We start from the raw sequence: 13786 nt of genomic DNA, 5'->3' as shown, positions 1-13786 counted from the left end.
AGTACACCAACTTTACCACCATGGTGTAAACTACGTTTACACCATGGTGGATGGCGGATTTACCGCCCCATTACAAGGTGAGTGGGGCAGTAAATCCCCATTTCCCATTTTCCCTTCCCCATTCCCATTTTTGCCCCATAGGGCATAATGGGAGTGGGGAAGGCGCTAATTACGGCACCGTAAATTACGGTGCCGTAATTAGCACCATGGAACTTAACGCCTGCAAAAAGCAGGCGTTAAGGTGGGAATCAGGCGTTAAGGGTTAACGGTGGCGTTAACCCTTAACGCCTGAGTTGTAATGAGGGCCATTTTGTTTATATTTCATGGGCGGTTTTGACATTTATCTTGCTATGTGCGTGCAAATCTAAATGTATCAACTTAAACATAATGTAAAACTAAATGTCACACATATCTCATTCTCATTAACTATGGTAGATACATATAAAATTGCAACATTGCTCCAACTTCACCGCTCCCCCAGTCATCAATATGGTGCATGCAGCGTAAGCCCCTCTTTCTCACGGGGAACTTTATTGACCACCCCAACACTTCCCTAATTCTCCCCATCCAGACATCATTCCCCCACTCCTCTACCCATTCCAGCGCCTCTGTGACGCACACACCTTGCATACCGTCTGGGTGCGCCCCCTTACACAGCTCTCTGTTGATCCCCAGATAGGTATGCACACTTATCGCTAGAGCAGGACACAAAAAAACAGGACACTTCGGAAGAGGCTCGAATGGACGCATTGTGACCTGTTACCACGTCTAGATCGCCATTAAGAATTTCTGGTGTGTCTTTGGCGAAGCTTTGGCGCCTCAAATGAAGGGAGGCTTGGTCATCATACATGAGAAAAGAGGGGGCATAAATAGTATTGGGGGTGAGAGTTTGGACTCGCTGCTTATGAGAAAATGGGAGAATTCCCTACAGAGGAGGGCCCACTATTCTCGCCATTGGGTAACAGAAAGGGCCGGCACCAGAAGTAAGAATGGAAAGTCATCAGACCTCCTAAAACCCTTAATGGTATCTACCAAAAAGCATCTTATTAGCTTTGGGCATCTTCTAATCCACACACATGAGAAAGCCTCTCAAGACTACACGGCTCTGTGTAATGGCCCATTAGGGAAGGTAAACACGGCACAGGGCCTTTCCCTCCCAAAATGTGTGCTCCCACTTATTTTATGCCTTATCCATTTTCATTCACAACCACTATGTGCCTCCCAGAATCAAAGCACGTTGGGCCTCATTGCAAGTTGGGCAGTGCAGGTAAATGCTGCGATGTTACCGTGTGCTGCCGATTACTGCACCGCCCAACTATAGGTTTGGCAGAAAGTTGGAGGATTCACCTCCAGCCATGAACCGGAGTTAAATCCGCCAGATTTCCACAAAAATTGGACAGAATTACTGCAGCAGGGATTCTGCCGAAAATACACCATTGAGTCCTGTGCACTCAAAGAATGAGGATTTACACCAGCGGTAACCCACGGCAGACCAAGTGGCAGTAATGGTAATACAGTTTGAAGGATTTACAGCCCAGATTTTTATGTATTTATTTATTGTGCTTATACATCAAGAAATTGTGTTTCAAAGCACCCACAGGGAAAAGGGGAGGCAAGAAGGGAACAACAAGACAAATAGAATAACAATGATGCACAAAGACGGAGGCCGTCCTACTAGGCCTTGTGAGCGCTTGGAACGTGCAGGTGCAGAGAGAGAAGGGACAGGGAAAGGGGGTAAGTGCTAGAGGCTACACGTAGGGGGCAGCGCCAGAGAGGCAGTTCCATGGCAACAGGCAAGTGCCTGATATAAACCACTTGGAGGAAAGTGGTCACCTGCCAGTACAATACGTGCAGGCCTGTCAGACAGCACAGGACAATGGGTGCCCACGGGCAAGGGTAGAGGGAGGGCAGAGGCTGCAACCAGATTAGACGGAAGGCCAGCACCCAAAAGGACACATAAGGGTCCAGGCCACCAATCTTCCTGACTGAGGTGTTTAGCACAGGAGGGAGAGAGGGGTAGAAGGGGGAGAAGATGAACGTCTTGAGGAGCTTGCAGAATTTGAGGAGATACGCCCAAGGAAATAGATCGGCCACCTACTTGCTGCTTAGAGAAGCGATTGGCATGCAGAGAGTTGAAGTCAAAGTTTCGTAGAGATCTGGAGGGAGAGTATTTGGTGAGAGCAAGTTGTAAATAGCATGGTCCCTAGCCTCAGACAGCCTTATAGATGATGCAGAGGGCTTTGAATTTGACCCTTGCAGCAACCGGAAGACAGTGGAGAGATTTTAGGGCTGGAGAGATGTGGTCCTTGGGCGTGAGGCCAAGGATAAGTCTCTCAGCCCTGTTCTGGATTAGCTGGAGGGGACATAGAGAGGAAGATGTAAGATACGGAAGAGGCTGTTGCAATAGTACAGCCTAGAGAGTACCAGAGCTCTAGAGACGTTGAGCTAATGGGGAAAAGTGAGGAAAGGGAGGATACCTCTGAGGAGGTTGAGTTGGAAATGGGCCTTCTTAGCAAGATATATGATGTGAGGAAGGACATTGAGAGAGGAGTTGAAGATGACTCACATTTTCTGGCTTCAGAGGAAGGAGACGGGGAGAGCCTACAGAGGGTGGCCAGAGTGAAGGGGGCAAAGATGGAGCCAGAGTCCCACTAGCAAGGATCTCAGTCTTGCTGGCATTGAGACAGAGATCATTCGAGGCACACCAGGACTGGATGGCAGATGGACAGTCAGGAATGGTAAAGGACGTAGGAAGAGGATCAGAGAGAAGTTTGAAGAAGAGTTGCGTGTTGTCTGCATAACAGTGGAAGTGCGGGAGAAAGTTGAGATAAGGTGAGCAAGCGGGTCGAGATAGATGTTAACAAGCCAGGGTGAAAGGTTAGAGCCCTGGGGAACGCCACAAGTGGAGATAGAGGTGGGAGAGGAGAAAGATCCCAGGGTAACCTGGGAGGGACAGTCAGTGAGGAAGGAGGTCAGCCAGTATAGTGCCCGCTCCCAGATACCAAGGGTATCTTGGAGCCGTGTTATGAGGATGGTGGGGTTGACTGTATCAAATGCAGAGGAAAGATAAAGTAGAATGAGAACAGCTGGAGAGTTGGAGTCAGGAGATTGAAGCAGTTCTTCACGGGTTTTCAGAAGAGCAGTTTCCGTGCCTCTGAATGCTCAGAATCCAGATTGATGGTTGTGTAGTCAACAAACGAGCGCAATATACTGAGTTAGTTGGGGGAAGGCCAACTTCTCACAAGTTTCCCAAGGAAGGGAGCGATAGAGATGGCTGGTAGTTGGCTGGACACGAGGGGTCTTCAGAAGTCCTTTTCAGGAAGGGGTACACAAGGGAGTGTTTGAGGGAAGAGGGGATACCACCAAACTCGTAATGAGGCCCTTTGTATTTTAGCATTGTTTTTAAATTTATTGTAATATAGTTTCTGTCGTCTGATAGTTAATAATTACCTGATTAATAATTCGTAAAAAGTGTTTCAAAATGTGGTAAGTGACAACAGCAGGGAGACGTTTTACACCTATCAGAAGTCTTTCCTATTTACCCACGTGCAAAAATGCTGAGTCAAAACACCCCCGAAAACAAGCCAGTCTGAGAGTTTAGTCTTAAACAGTTTTAAGAGTTTAGTCTTAGGTTAATCGCCTGGGGCAAAGACACCAACTACAGACTCTTTCCTCTTAGTGGGCCTCATTACACAGATGGCGGTAAGGATTTACGGGTACTGGTAAAATACCAGTACCAGTAAATCCTTACCGCTTTACTACAAGGTCCCTTTGCGGGTTGGGGGATTTAATGCCTGCTTTTTGCAGGTGTTAAAAACCAACCCGCAAAGGGACCCAGGGAGCTAATTACGGTACCGCAATTTGCGGTACCGTAATTAGCGCCTTCCCCATTCCCATTGAGCCCTATGGGCCAAAAATGGGAATGGGGAAAGGCAATGGTGGAAGGAGGAATTACCGCCCCGCCAACCTTGGAATGGGGCGGTAATTCCCCTTTACGCCAAGGCGGTGCCGGTATTTTACCAGCATGAACCATGGCGCTAATAGCGCCATTGTTCTCCGCCATCGTGTAATGAGGCCCAGTGTCTCTTTAAGCAAACTCTTCTGCACCGCGTCCAAATGATATTAACATGTGCCTATCTACTAATTTGCCCCCGGACATGTCTTCCTGTCAAGTGTGACCATCATAGGGGAATAAGCAGCCTATTTAAGACAAGGGGCCTCATTACGACCCGGGCGGTAAGGGATTACCGGTACCGGTAAGGGCACCGGTGCCGGTAATCCCTTACCGCCCTATTCCGAGGTCCCTTTGCGGGTCCTCCCTTAACGGCTGGTAAAACCATTCGTTAAGGACGGGACCCGCAAAGGGACTTTAGAGGAAATAACGGTACCGCAATTTGCAGTACCATTATTACCGCCTTCCCCATTCCATTGAGCCCTATGGGGGCTAAAATGGGAATGGGGAAGGGCCAATGGTGAATGGGGAATTACCGCCCCGCCAACCTTGGAATGGGGCGGTAATTGCTCCATTCACCAAGGCGGAATCGGTAAGGTTTTGCAGGCAACCATGGCGCTAACAGCGCCATGGTTACCTCCAGGGTCAAGGATGACAACAGGAACTTTAACATGACGTACTTTCAAAGATATTACATACAAAAATCCACAACAAAATATCTTATATTTCATAATCAAGCATTAGAAGAATACTAATCTATTCTCTAAAATCATCATGTTTATTCGCTGTGCACATTTCCTCCGTGTGACGTCCACACACCTCCCTAAGTCACATTACACCATTTCTAACATTTGCCAAAATAATGCCGCGATGACTGGGCAAGATTTCTCATCAGTTTCACGAGCCCATATACATAAACAAAACAGTAGTGCAAATCCACAACCCCCACGACCTCCAGACAGAGCAATGCACCCCCAAACCTGAGCCAGCTATCCATGTCACCAATGATGCCCTGAGTGTCCCCAACAAGGGCCCAGGACCCCTCAGCAGCATCAACGCCATTGGTCACAAGAATCTGCACACCCTTGCTCGCTCCTTTACCCCAAACTCAACTGTCCAGTCCCGTTCTATACAGAGAGGCCACAGAACAGACAACCCGACGTATCCAGCTCCTGGTCCCCTTCCTTCCAGCCAATATCCAGAGTGTGGTCCCCCAAGACTCTATCCAGACTCCTGGGCTATCATGGCTTTCCATGGAACCTGTAGGGTTCTACATTCCAGGTCAGGCATCATGCCTGAGCCAGAAAGCAGACATCACACAGCTCTAGCCATGTGTCCTTCACCAGTGACATGTCCAGCTCCCGATCGTGCCTGCACACTAGCCAAGCAACAGGTGTCTGCACTTTACTTCAAATCGTACACCACATGGAATTCCTTTGCCTCAAGGGAGGCAAACATAGGACTAACAGTCCAGCTTGCATCTAAATGGCTTCACCCTAACCTCTCTTCAAATGCTAAGTCTATGCGTCTCTATATCGAGCGCAATCTCCTTCAAACCGAGCCAAACTCCTTCAAGCCGAGCCTAACCTCCTTCAGGCAGAGCCTAACCTCCTTCAGGCAAAGCCCAAACTCCATCAAGCCAAAGCACAACCTCCTTCAAGCCGAGTCCAACCTCCTTCAAGCCGAGCCCAACCTCCTTCAAGTCGAGGCCAACCTCCTTCAAGCCAAAGCACAACATCCTTCAAGTCGAGGCCAACCTCCTTCAAGCTGGGGCCAACCTCCTTCAAACCAAAGCACAACCTCCTTCAAGCCAAGCCCAAACTCATTCAAGCCGAGCCCAACCTCCTTCAAGCCAAAGCACAACCTCCTTCAAGCCGAGCCCAACCTCCTTCAAGCCGAGCCTAACCTCATTAAAGCCGAGCATAACCTCCTTCAAGCAGAGCCCAACCTCCTTCAGGCAGAGCCCAACCTCCTTCAGGCAGAGCCTAACCCCCTTCAAGCCGAGCCCAACCCCCTTCAAGCCGAGCCCAACCTCCTTCAAGCTGAGGCCAGCCTCCTTCAAGCCGAGCCCAACCTCCTTCATGCCGAGCCCATCCTCCTTCAAGTTGAGGCCAAGCTCCTTCAAGGACTGTAGCAAGATGAAGACCCAGAGAGTTTGAAAGCAACAACATTTTGCTGGAGGATCCAACCATCCACTGGGCCTCAACAGGTCCGGCTAACCCTCTCCTACCTAAACAAAGGCAACATACTCCGTGAAGACCTCCTCAACCCCACCCTCACCCGCTCCTTAACCGCCACCTTCCATGCCGGAGACAGAATGCATGATCTATGGTCAGTGCAATCAGGATCACATCTGGGCTCCCACCCCCATACCCTGCCCCCATACCGAAGCATCTCTCCAAACCCCGCACCCAGTTCAAGCCAACAAACCTTCTTTACAACCTCTTCTATCCTGGCACACCGACTCCCAGAATAAGAGTCAACATCGGTCAAGGAACTCTCTCCACTCGCTGCACCTACACAATGTTTACTGGCAGGAGGCCAGGCCTTCTCATTCTATGCCATCGCTTTTCAGAACCCTATGGCCAAATACCAAAGGCTCACTCTCCCCCCTCAGACCATCACACAGCACAACTGAGACTTCTACCCCACGAAGAACACCAGTACTTCTCCTCGACTTGTGCGGATGCCCCAACACGCACCGGTAGATCTGCACCATCAGACTGTTATTTACATAATGTTGCTCAAGGCAACAGGTATGTGCCACATTAATATGCCCAGTACACTGAGCATGAGATAAGAGCAGAGCTGCAGTGCTTCTAACTGTCGCCATTTTGTTTCTTGCAGCCACCCTTGGGATCATTTCCGTACTCCTTGAAGCCTTTCTGCAACTTAATTATGCCAGATTCAGAAGCATAGGGTGCCCATATTGGGGGTATTTCCCAGCTGGGGATGGGTAAGATACTGGGGTGTGTGCCGATCGTGAGGATATGGAGAGCCCCCTATGCTTCAATAGGGAGGACCTTGATTGATGGGATTGCAGCCTGGTGCTTGAAGTCAGGTCCACTTACCCGCGGTCAGAGGCACAGAGGGAGCGAAAACTGAGGTACCAGCTCCCTGTCTGGGGGTAGGGGATCTGCAGCCGGGTGAGGTTGGCGGTGGTGTTCACAGACAGCAGGAACCCAGCGAGGATCTCTGGAAGACAGCAAGAGATACAGGCATTAACCACCACAAGCAGGTACCCACCAATTTCCTCCTGCTCTAGGGTTCATTCCCTGACCCGCCACTAGCATGAACCCACCAATATCCTACTGCTCATGAACCCATCAATCTCCTCCGGCTCTAGGGTTCATTCTCTGCCCCACCACCAGCATGAGCCCACCAATCTCCTCCTGCTCTAGGGTTCAACCCACCAATTTCCTCCTGCTCTAGGGTTCAACCAACCAATCTCCTCCTGCTCTAGGGTACATTCTCTGCCCCACCACCAGCATGAACCCACCAATCTACTCCTGTTCTAGGGTTCATTCTCTGCCTGCCACCAGCATGAACCCACCAATCTCCTCCTGCTCTAGGGTTCATTCTCTGCCCCACCAACAGCATCTACCCACCAATCTCCTCCTGCTCTAGGGTTCATTCCCTGCCCCGCTACTAGCAAGAACCCACCAATCTCCTCCTGCTCTAGGATTCATTCCCTGCCCCGCCACTAGCATGAACCCACCAATCTCCTCCTGCTCATGAACCCGCCGATCTCCTCCTGCTCTAGGGTTCATTCTCTGCCCGCCACCAGCATGAACCCACCAATCTCCTCCTGCTCTAGGGTTCATTCTCTGCCTGCCACCAGCATGAACCCACCAATATCCAACTGCTCATGAACCCACCAATCTCCTCCGGCTCTAGGGTTCATTCTCTGCCCCACCACCAGCATGAGCCCACTGATCTCCTCCTGCTCTAGGGTTCAACCCACCAATTTCCTCCTGCTCTAGGGTTCAACCAACCAATCTCCTCCTGCTCTAGGGTACATTCTCTGCCCCACCACCAGCATGAACCCACCAATCTACTCCTGCTCTAGGGTTCATTCTCTGCCTGCCACCAGCATGAACCCACCAATCTCCTCCTGCTCTAGGGTTCATTCTCTGCCCCGCCACCAGCATGAACCCACCAATCTCCTCCTGCTCTAGGGTTCATTCTCTGCCCCACCAACAGCATCTCCCCACCAATCTCCTCCTGCTCTAGGGTTCATTCCCTGCCCCGCTACTAGCAAGAACCCACCAATCTCCTCCTGCTCTAGGATTCATTCCCTGCCCCGCTACTAGCATGAACCCACCAATCTCCTCCTGCTCATGGACCCACCGATCTCCTCCTGCTCTAGGGTTCATTCTCTGCCCGCCACCAGCATGAACCCACCGATCTCCTCCTGCTCTAGGGTTCATTCTCTGCCTGCCACCAGCATGAACCCACCAATCTCCTCCTGCTTAGGGTTCATTCTCTGCCCCGCCACCAGCAGGAACCCACCAATCTCCTCCTGCTCTAGGGTTCATTCTCTGCCCGCCTCTAGCAGGAACCCACTAATCTCCTCCTGCTCTAGGGTTCATTCTCTGCCCCTCCACAAACATGAACCCACCAATCTCCTCCTGCTCTAGGGTTCATTATCTGCCCCGCCACCAGCATGAACCCACCAATCTCCTCTTGCTCTAGGGTTCATACTCTGCCCCGTCACCAGCATGAACCCACCAATCTCCTCCTGCTCTAGGGTTCAACCCACCAATCTCCTCCTGCTCTAGAGTTCATTCTCTGCCCCGCCACCAGCATGAACCCACCAATCTCCTCCTGCTGTAGGGTTCATTCCCTGCCCGCCAATAGCATGAACCCACCAATCTCCTCCACCAATCTCCTCCTGCTCTAGGGTTCATTCTCTGCCCCACCACCAGCATGAACCCCCAAGTTCCTCCTGCTCTAGGGTTCATCCTCTGCCCCACCACCAGCATGAACCCCCAATTTCCTCCTGCTCTAGGGTTCATTCCCTGCCCACCACCAGCATGAACCCACCAATCTCCTCCTCCTCTAGGGTTCATTCTCTGACCCGCCACTAGCATGAACCCACTAATCTTCTCCTGCTTATGAACCCACCAATCTCCTCCTGCTCTAGGGTTTATTCCCTGCCCACCACCAGCATGAACCCACCAATCTCCTCCTGCTCTAAGGTTCATTCTCTGACCCGCCGCTAGCATGAACCCACCAATCTCCCCCTGCTCTAGGGTTCATTCCCTGCCCGCCACCAGCATGAACCCACCAATCTCCTCCTGCTCTAGGGTTCATTCCCTGACCCGCCACTAGCATGAACCCACCAATCTCCTCCTGCTCATGAACCCACCAATCTCCTCCTGCTCTAGGGTTCATTCTCTGGCCCACCACCAGCATGAACCCACCAATCTCCTCCTGCTCTAGGGTTCATGCTCTGCCTGACACCAGCATGAACCCACCAATCTCCTCCTGCTCTAGGGTTCATTCTCTGCCCCGCCACCAGCATGTACCCACCAATCTCCTCCTGCTCTAGGGTTCATTCCCTGCCCCACCACCAGCATAAACCCACCAATCTCCTCCTGCTCTAGGGTTAATTCCCTGCCCCACCACTAGCATGAACCCACCAATCTCCTACTGCTCTAGGGTTCATTCCCTGCCCCGCCACTAGCATGAAGACACCAATCTCCTCCTGCTCCTGAACCCACCAATCTCCTCCTGCTCTAGGGTTCATTCTCTGCCCCGCCACCAGCAGGAACCCACCAATCTCCTCCTGCTCTAGGGTTCATTCTCTGCCCGCCACCAGCATGAACCCAGCAATCTCCTCCTGCTGTAGGGTTCATTCTCTGCCCATCACCAGCATGAACCCACCAATCTCCTCCTGTTCTAGGGTTCATTCTCTGCCCCGCCACCAGCAGGAACCCACCAATCTCCTCAAGCTCTAGGGTTCATTCTCTGTCCCGCCACCAGCAGGAACCCACCAATCTCCTCCTGCTCTAGGGTTCATTCTCTGCCCCTCCACAAACATGAACCCACCAATCTCCTCCTGCTCTAGGGTTCATACTCTGCCCCGCCACCAGCATGAACCCACCAATCTCCTCTTGCTCTAGGGTTCATACTCTGCCCCGCCACCAGCATGAACCCACCAATCTCCTCCTGCTCTAGGATTCATTCTTTGCCCGCCACCACCATGTACCCACCAACCTCCCCCTGCTCTAGGGCTCATTCTATGCCCCGCCACCAGCATGAACCCACCAATCTCCCCTGCTCTAGGGTTCAACACACCAATCTCCTCCTGCTCTAGAGTTCATTCCATGTTCCCGCCACCAGCATGAACCCAACAATCTCCTCCTGCTCTAGGGTTCATTCCCTGACCCGCCACTAGCATGAACCCACCAATCTCCTCCTGCTCATGAACCCACCAATCTCCTCCTGCTCTAGGGTTCATTCTCTGCCTGACACCAGCATGAACCCACCAATCTCCTCCTGCTCTAGGGTTCATTCTCTGCCTGACACCAACATGAACCCACCAATCTCCTCCTGCTCTAGGGTTCATTCTCTGCCCCGCCACCAGCATGTACCCACCAATCTCCTCCTGCTCTAGGGTTCATTCCCTGCCCCGCCACCAGCATAAACCCACCAATCTCCTCCTGCTCTAGGGTTCATTCCCTGCCCCCCCATTAGCATGAACCACCAATCTCTTCCTGCTCTAGGGTTCATTCCCTGCCCCGCCACTAGCATGAACCGACCAATCTCCTCCTGCTCCTGAACCCACCAATCTCCTCCTGCTCTAGGGTTCATTCTCTGTCCCGCCACCAGCAGGAACCCAGCAATCTCCTCCTGCTCTAGGGTTCATTCTCTGCCCGCCACCAGCATGAACCCACCAATCTCCTCCTGCTGTAGGGTTCATTCTCTGCCCGCCACCAGCATGAACGCACCAGTCTCCTCCACCAATTTCCTCCTGCTCTAGTGTTCATTCTCTGCCCCGCCACCAGCAGGAACCCACCAATCTCCTCAAGCTCTAGGGTTCATTCTCTGTCCCGCCACCAGCAGGAACCCACCAATCTCCTACTGCTCTAGGGTTCATTCCCTGCCCCGCCACTAGCATGAAGACACCAATCTCCTCCTGCTCCTGAACCCACCAATCTCCTCCTGCTCTAGGGTTCATTCTCTGCCCCGCCACCAGCAGGAACCCACCAATCTCCTCCTGCTCTAGGGTTCATTCTCTGCCCGCCACCAGCATGAACCCAGCAATCTCCTCCTGCTGTAGGGTTCATTCTCTGCCCACCACCAGCATGAACCCACCAATCTCCTCCTGTTCTAGGGTTCATTCTCTGCCCCGCCACCAGCAGGAACCCACCAATCTCCTCAAGCTCTAGGGTTCATTCTCTGTCCCGCCACCAGCAGGAACCCACCAATCTCCTCCTGCTCTAGGGTTCATTCTCTGCCCCTCCACAAACATGAACCCACCAATCTCCTCCTGCTCTAGGGTTCATACTCTGCCCCGCCACCAGCATGAACCCACCAATCTCCTCTTGCTCTAGGGTTCATACTCTGCCCCGCCACCAGCATGAACCCACCAATCTCCTCCTGCTCTAGGGTTCATTCTTTGCCCGCCACCACCATGTACCCACCAACCTCCCCCTGCTCTAGGGCTCATTCTATGCCCCGCCACCAGCATGAACCCACCAATCTCCCCTGCGCTAGGGTTCAATACACCAATCTCCTCCTGCTCTAGAGTTCATTCCATGTTCCCGCCACCAGCATGAACCCAACAATCTCCTCCTGCTCTAGGGTTCATTCCCTGACCCGCCACTAGCATGAACCCACCAATCTCCTCCTGCTCATGAACCCACCAATCTCCTCCTGCTCTAGGGTTCATTCTCTGCCTGACACCAGCATGAACCCACCAATCTCCTCCTGCTCTAGGGTTCATTCTCTGCCTGACACCAACATGAACCCACCAATCTCCTCCTGCTCTAGGGTTCATTCTCTGCCCCGCCACCAGCATGTACCCACCAATCTCCTCCTGCTCTAGGGTTCATTCCCTGCCCCGCCACCAGCATAAACCCACCAATCTCCTCCTGCTCTAGGGTTCATTCCCTGCCCCCCCATTAGCATGAACCACCAATCTCCTCCTGCTCTAGGGTTCATTCCCTACCCCGCCACTAGCATGAACCGACCAATCTCCTCCTGCTCCTGAACCCACCAATCTCCTCCTGCTCTAGGGTTCATTCTCTGTCCCGCCACCAGCAGGAACCCAGCAATCTCCTCCTGCTCTAGGGTTCATTCTCTGCCCGCCACCAGCATGAACCCACCAATCTCCTCCTGCTGTAGGGTTCATTCTCTGCCCGCCACCAGCATGAACGCACCAGTCTCCTCCACCAATTTCCTCCTGCTCTAGTGTTCATTCTCTGCCCCGCCACCAGCAGGAACCCACCAATCTCCTCAAGCTCTAGGGTTCATTCTCTGTCCCGCCACCAGCAGGAACCCACCAATCTCTTCCTGCTCTAGGGTTCATTCTCTGCCCCTCCACAAACATGAACCCACCGATCTCCTCCTGCTCTAGGGTTCATACTATGCCCCGCCAATAGCATGAACCGACGAATCTCCTCTTGCTCTAGGGTTCATACTCTGCCCCGCTACCAGCATGAACCCACCAATCTCCTCCTGCTCTAGGGCTCATTCTCTGCCCCGCCACCAGCATGAACCCACCAATCTCCCCCTGCTCTAGGGTTCAACACACCAATCTCCACCTGTCTAGGGTTCATTCTCTGCCCCGCCACCAGCATGAACCCCCAAGTTCCTTCTGCTCTAGGGTTCATCCTCTGCCCCGCCACCAGCATGTACCCACCGATCGCCTCCTGCTCTAGGGTTCATTCTCTGCCCACCACCAGCATGAACCCACCAATCTCCTCCTGCTCTAGGGTTCAGTTTCTGCCCACCACCAGCATGAACCCACCAATCTCCTCCGCCAATCTCCTCCTGCTCTAGGGTTCATTCTCTGCCCCGCCACCAGCAGGAACCCACCAATCTCCTCCTGCCCTAGGGTACATTCTCTGCCCCGCCACTAGCATGAACCCACCAATCTCCTCCTGCTCTAGGGTTCATTCTCTGCCCCGCCACTAGCATGAACCCACCAATCTCCTCCTGCTCTAGGGTTCATTCTCTGCCCCGCCACCAGCATGAACCCACCAATCTCCTCCTGCTCTATGGTTCATTCTCTGCCCTGCCACCAGCATGAACCCTCCAATCTCCTCCTGCTCTAGGGTTCATTCTCTGCCCCGCCACCAGCATGAACCCACCAATCTCCTCCTGCTCTAGGGTTCATTCTCTGCCCTGCCACCAGCATGAACCCACCAATCTCCTACTGCTGTAAGGTTTTTTATCTGCCCCGCCACCAGCATGAACCCACCAATCTCCTCCTGCTCTAGGGTTCATTCTCTGCCCCGCCACCAGCATGAACCCACCAATCTCCTTCTGCTCTAGGGTTCATTCTCTGCCCCACCACCAGCATGAACCCACCAATATCCCCCTGATCTAGGGTTCAACCCACCAATCTCCTCCTGCTCTAGGGTTCATTCTCTGCCCCGCTACCAGCAGGAACCCACCAATCTCCTCCTGCTCTAGGGTTCATTCTCTGCCCCGCCACCAGCATGAACCCACCAATCTTTTCCTACTCTAGGGTTCATTCTCTGTCCCGCCACTAACAGCAACTCACCAATCTCCTCCTTCTCTAGGGTTCAACCCACCAATCTCCTCCTGCTCTAGGGTTCATTCCCTGCCCTGCCACCAGCATGAACCAACCAATCTCCT

General features: G+C 52.7%; 1 protein-coding gene across 1 annotated transcript in view; it reads right to left on the bottom strand.

Moving 5' to 3' along the window:
- Positions 1 to 13786, bottom strand: part of TMEM8B (transmembrane protein 8B) — an 804010-nt gene that overhangs the window by 198399 nt on the left and 591825 nt on the right. The window contains exon 8 of the mRNA XM_069626692.1: positions 7024 to 7147. Coding sequence (XP_069482793.1) covers positions 7024 to 7147 — 124 coding nt within the window. The remainder of the gene's footprint in view (positions 1 to 7023; positions 7148 to 13786) is intronic.

Source organism: Ambystoma mexicanum, chromosome 6p (assembly GCF_040938575.1).
Source record: "Ambystoma mexicanum isolate Mex_15411 chromosome 6p, UKY_AmexF1_1, whole genome shotgun sequence".
Lineage (NCBI taxonomy): Eukaryota > Metazoa > Chordata > Amphibia > Caudata > Ambystomatidae > Ambystoma > Ambystoma mexicanum.
This window is presented reverse-complemented; position numbering and strand designations above follow the sequence as displayed.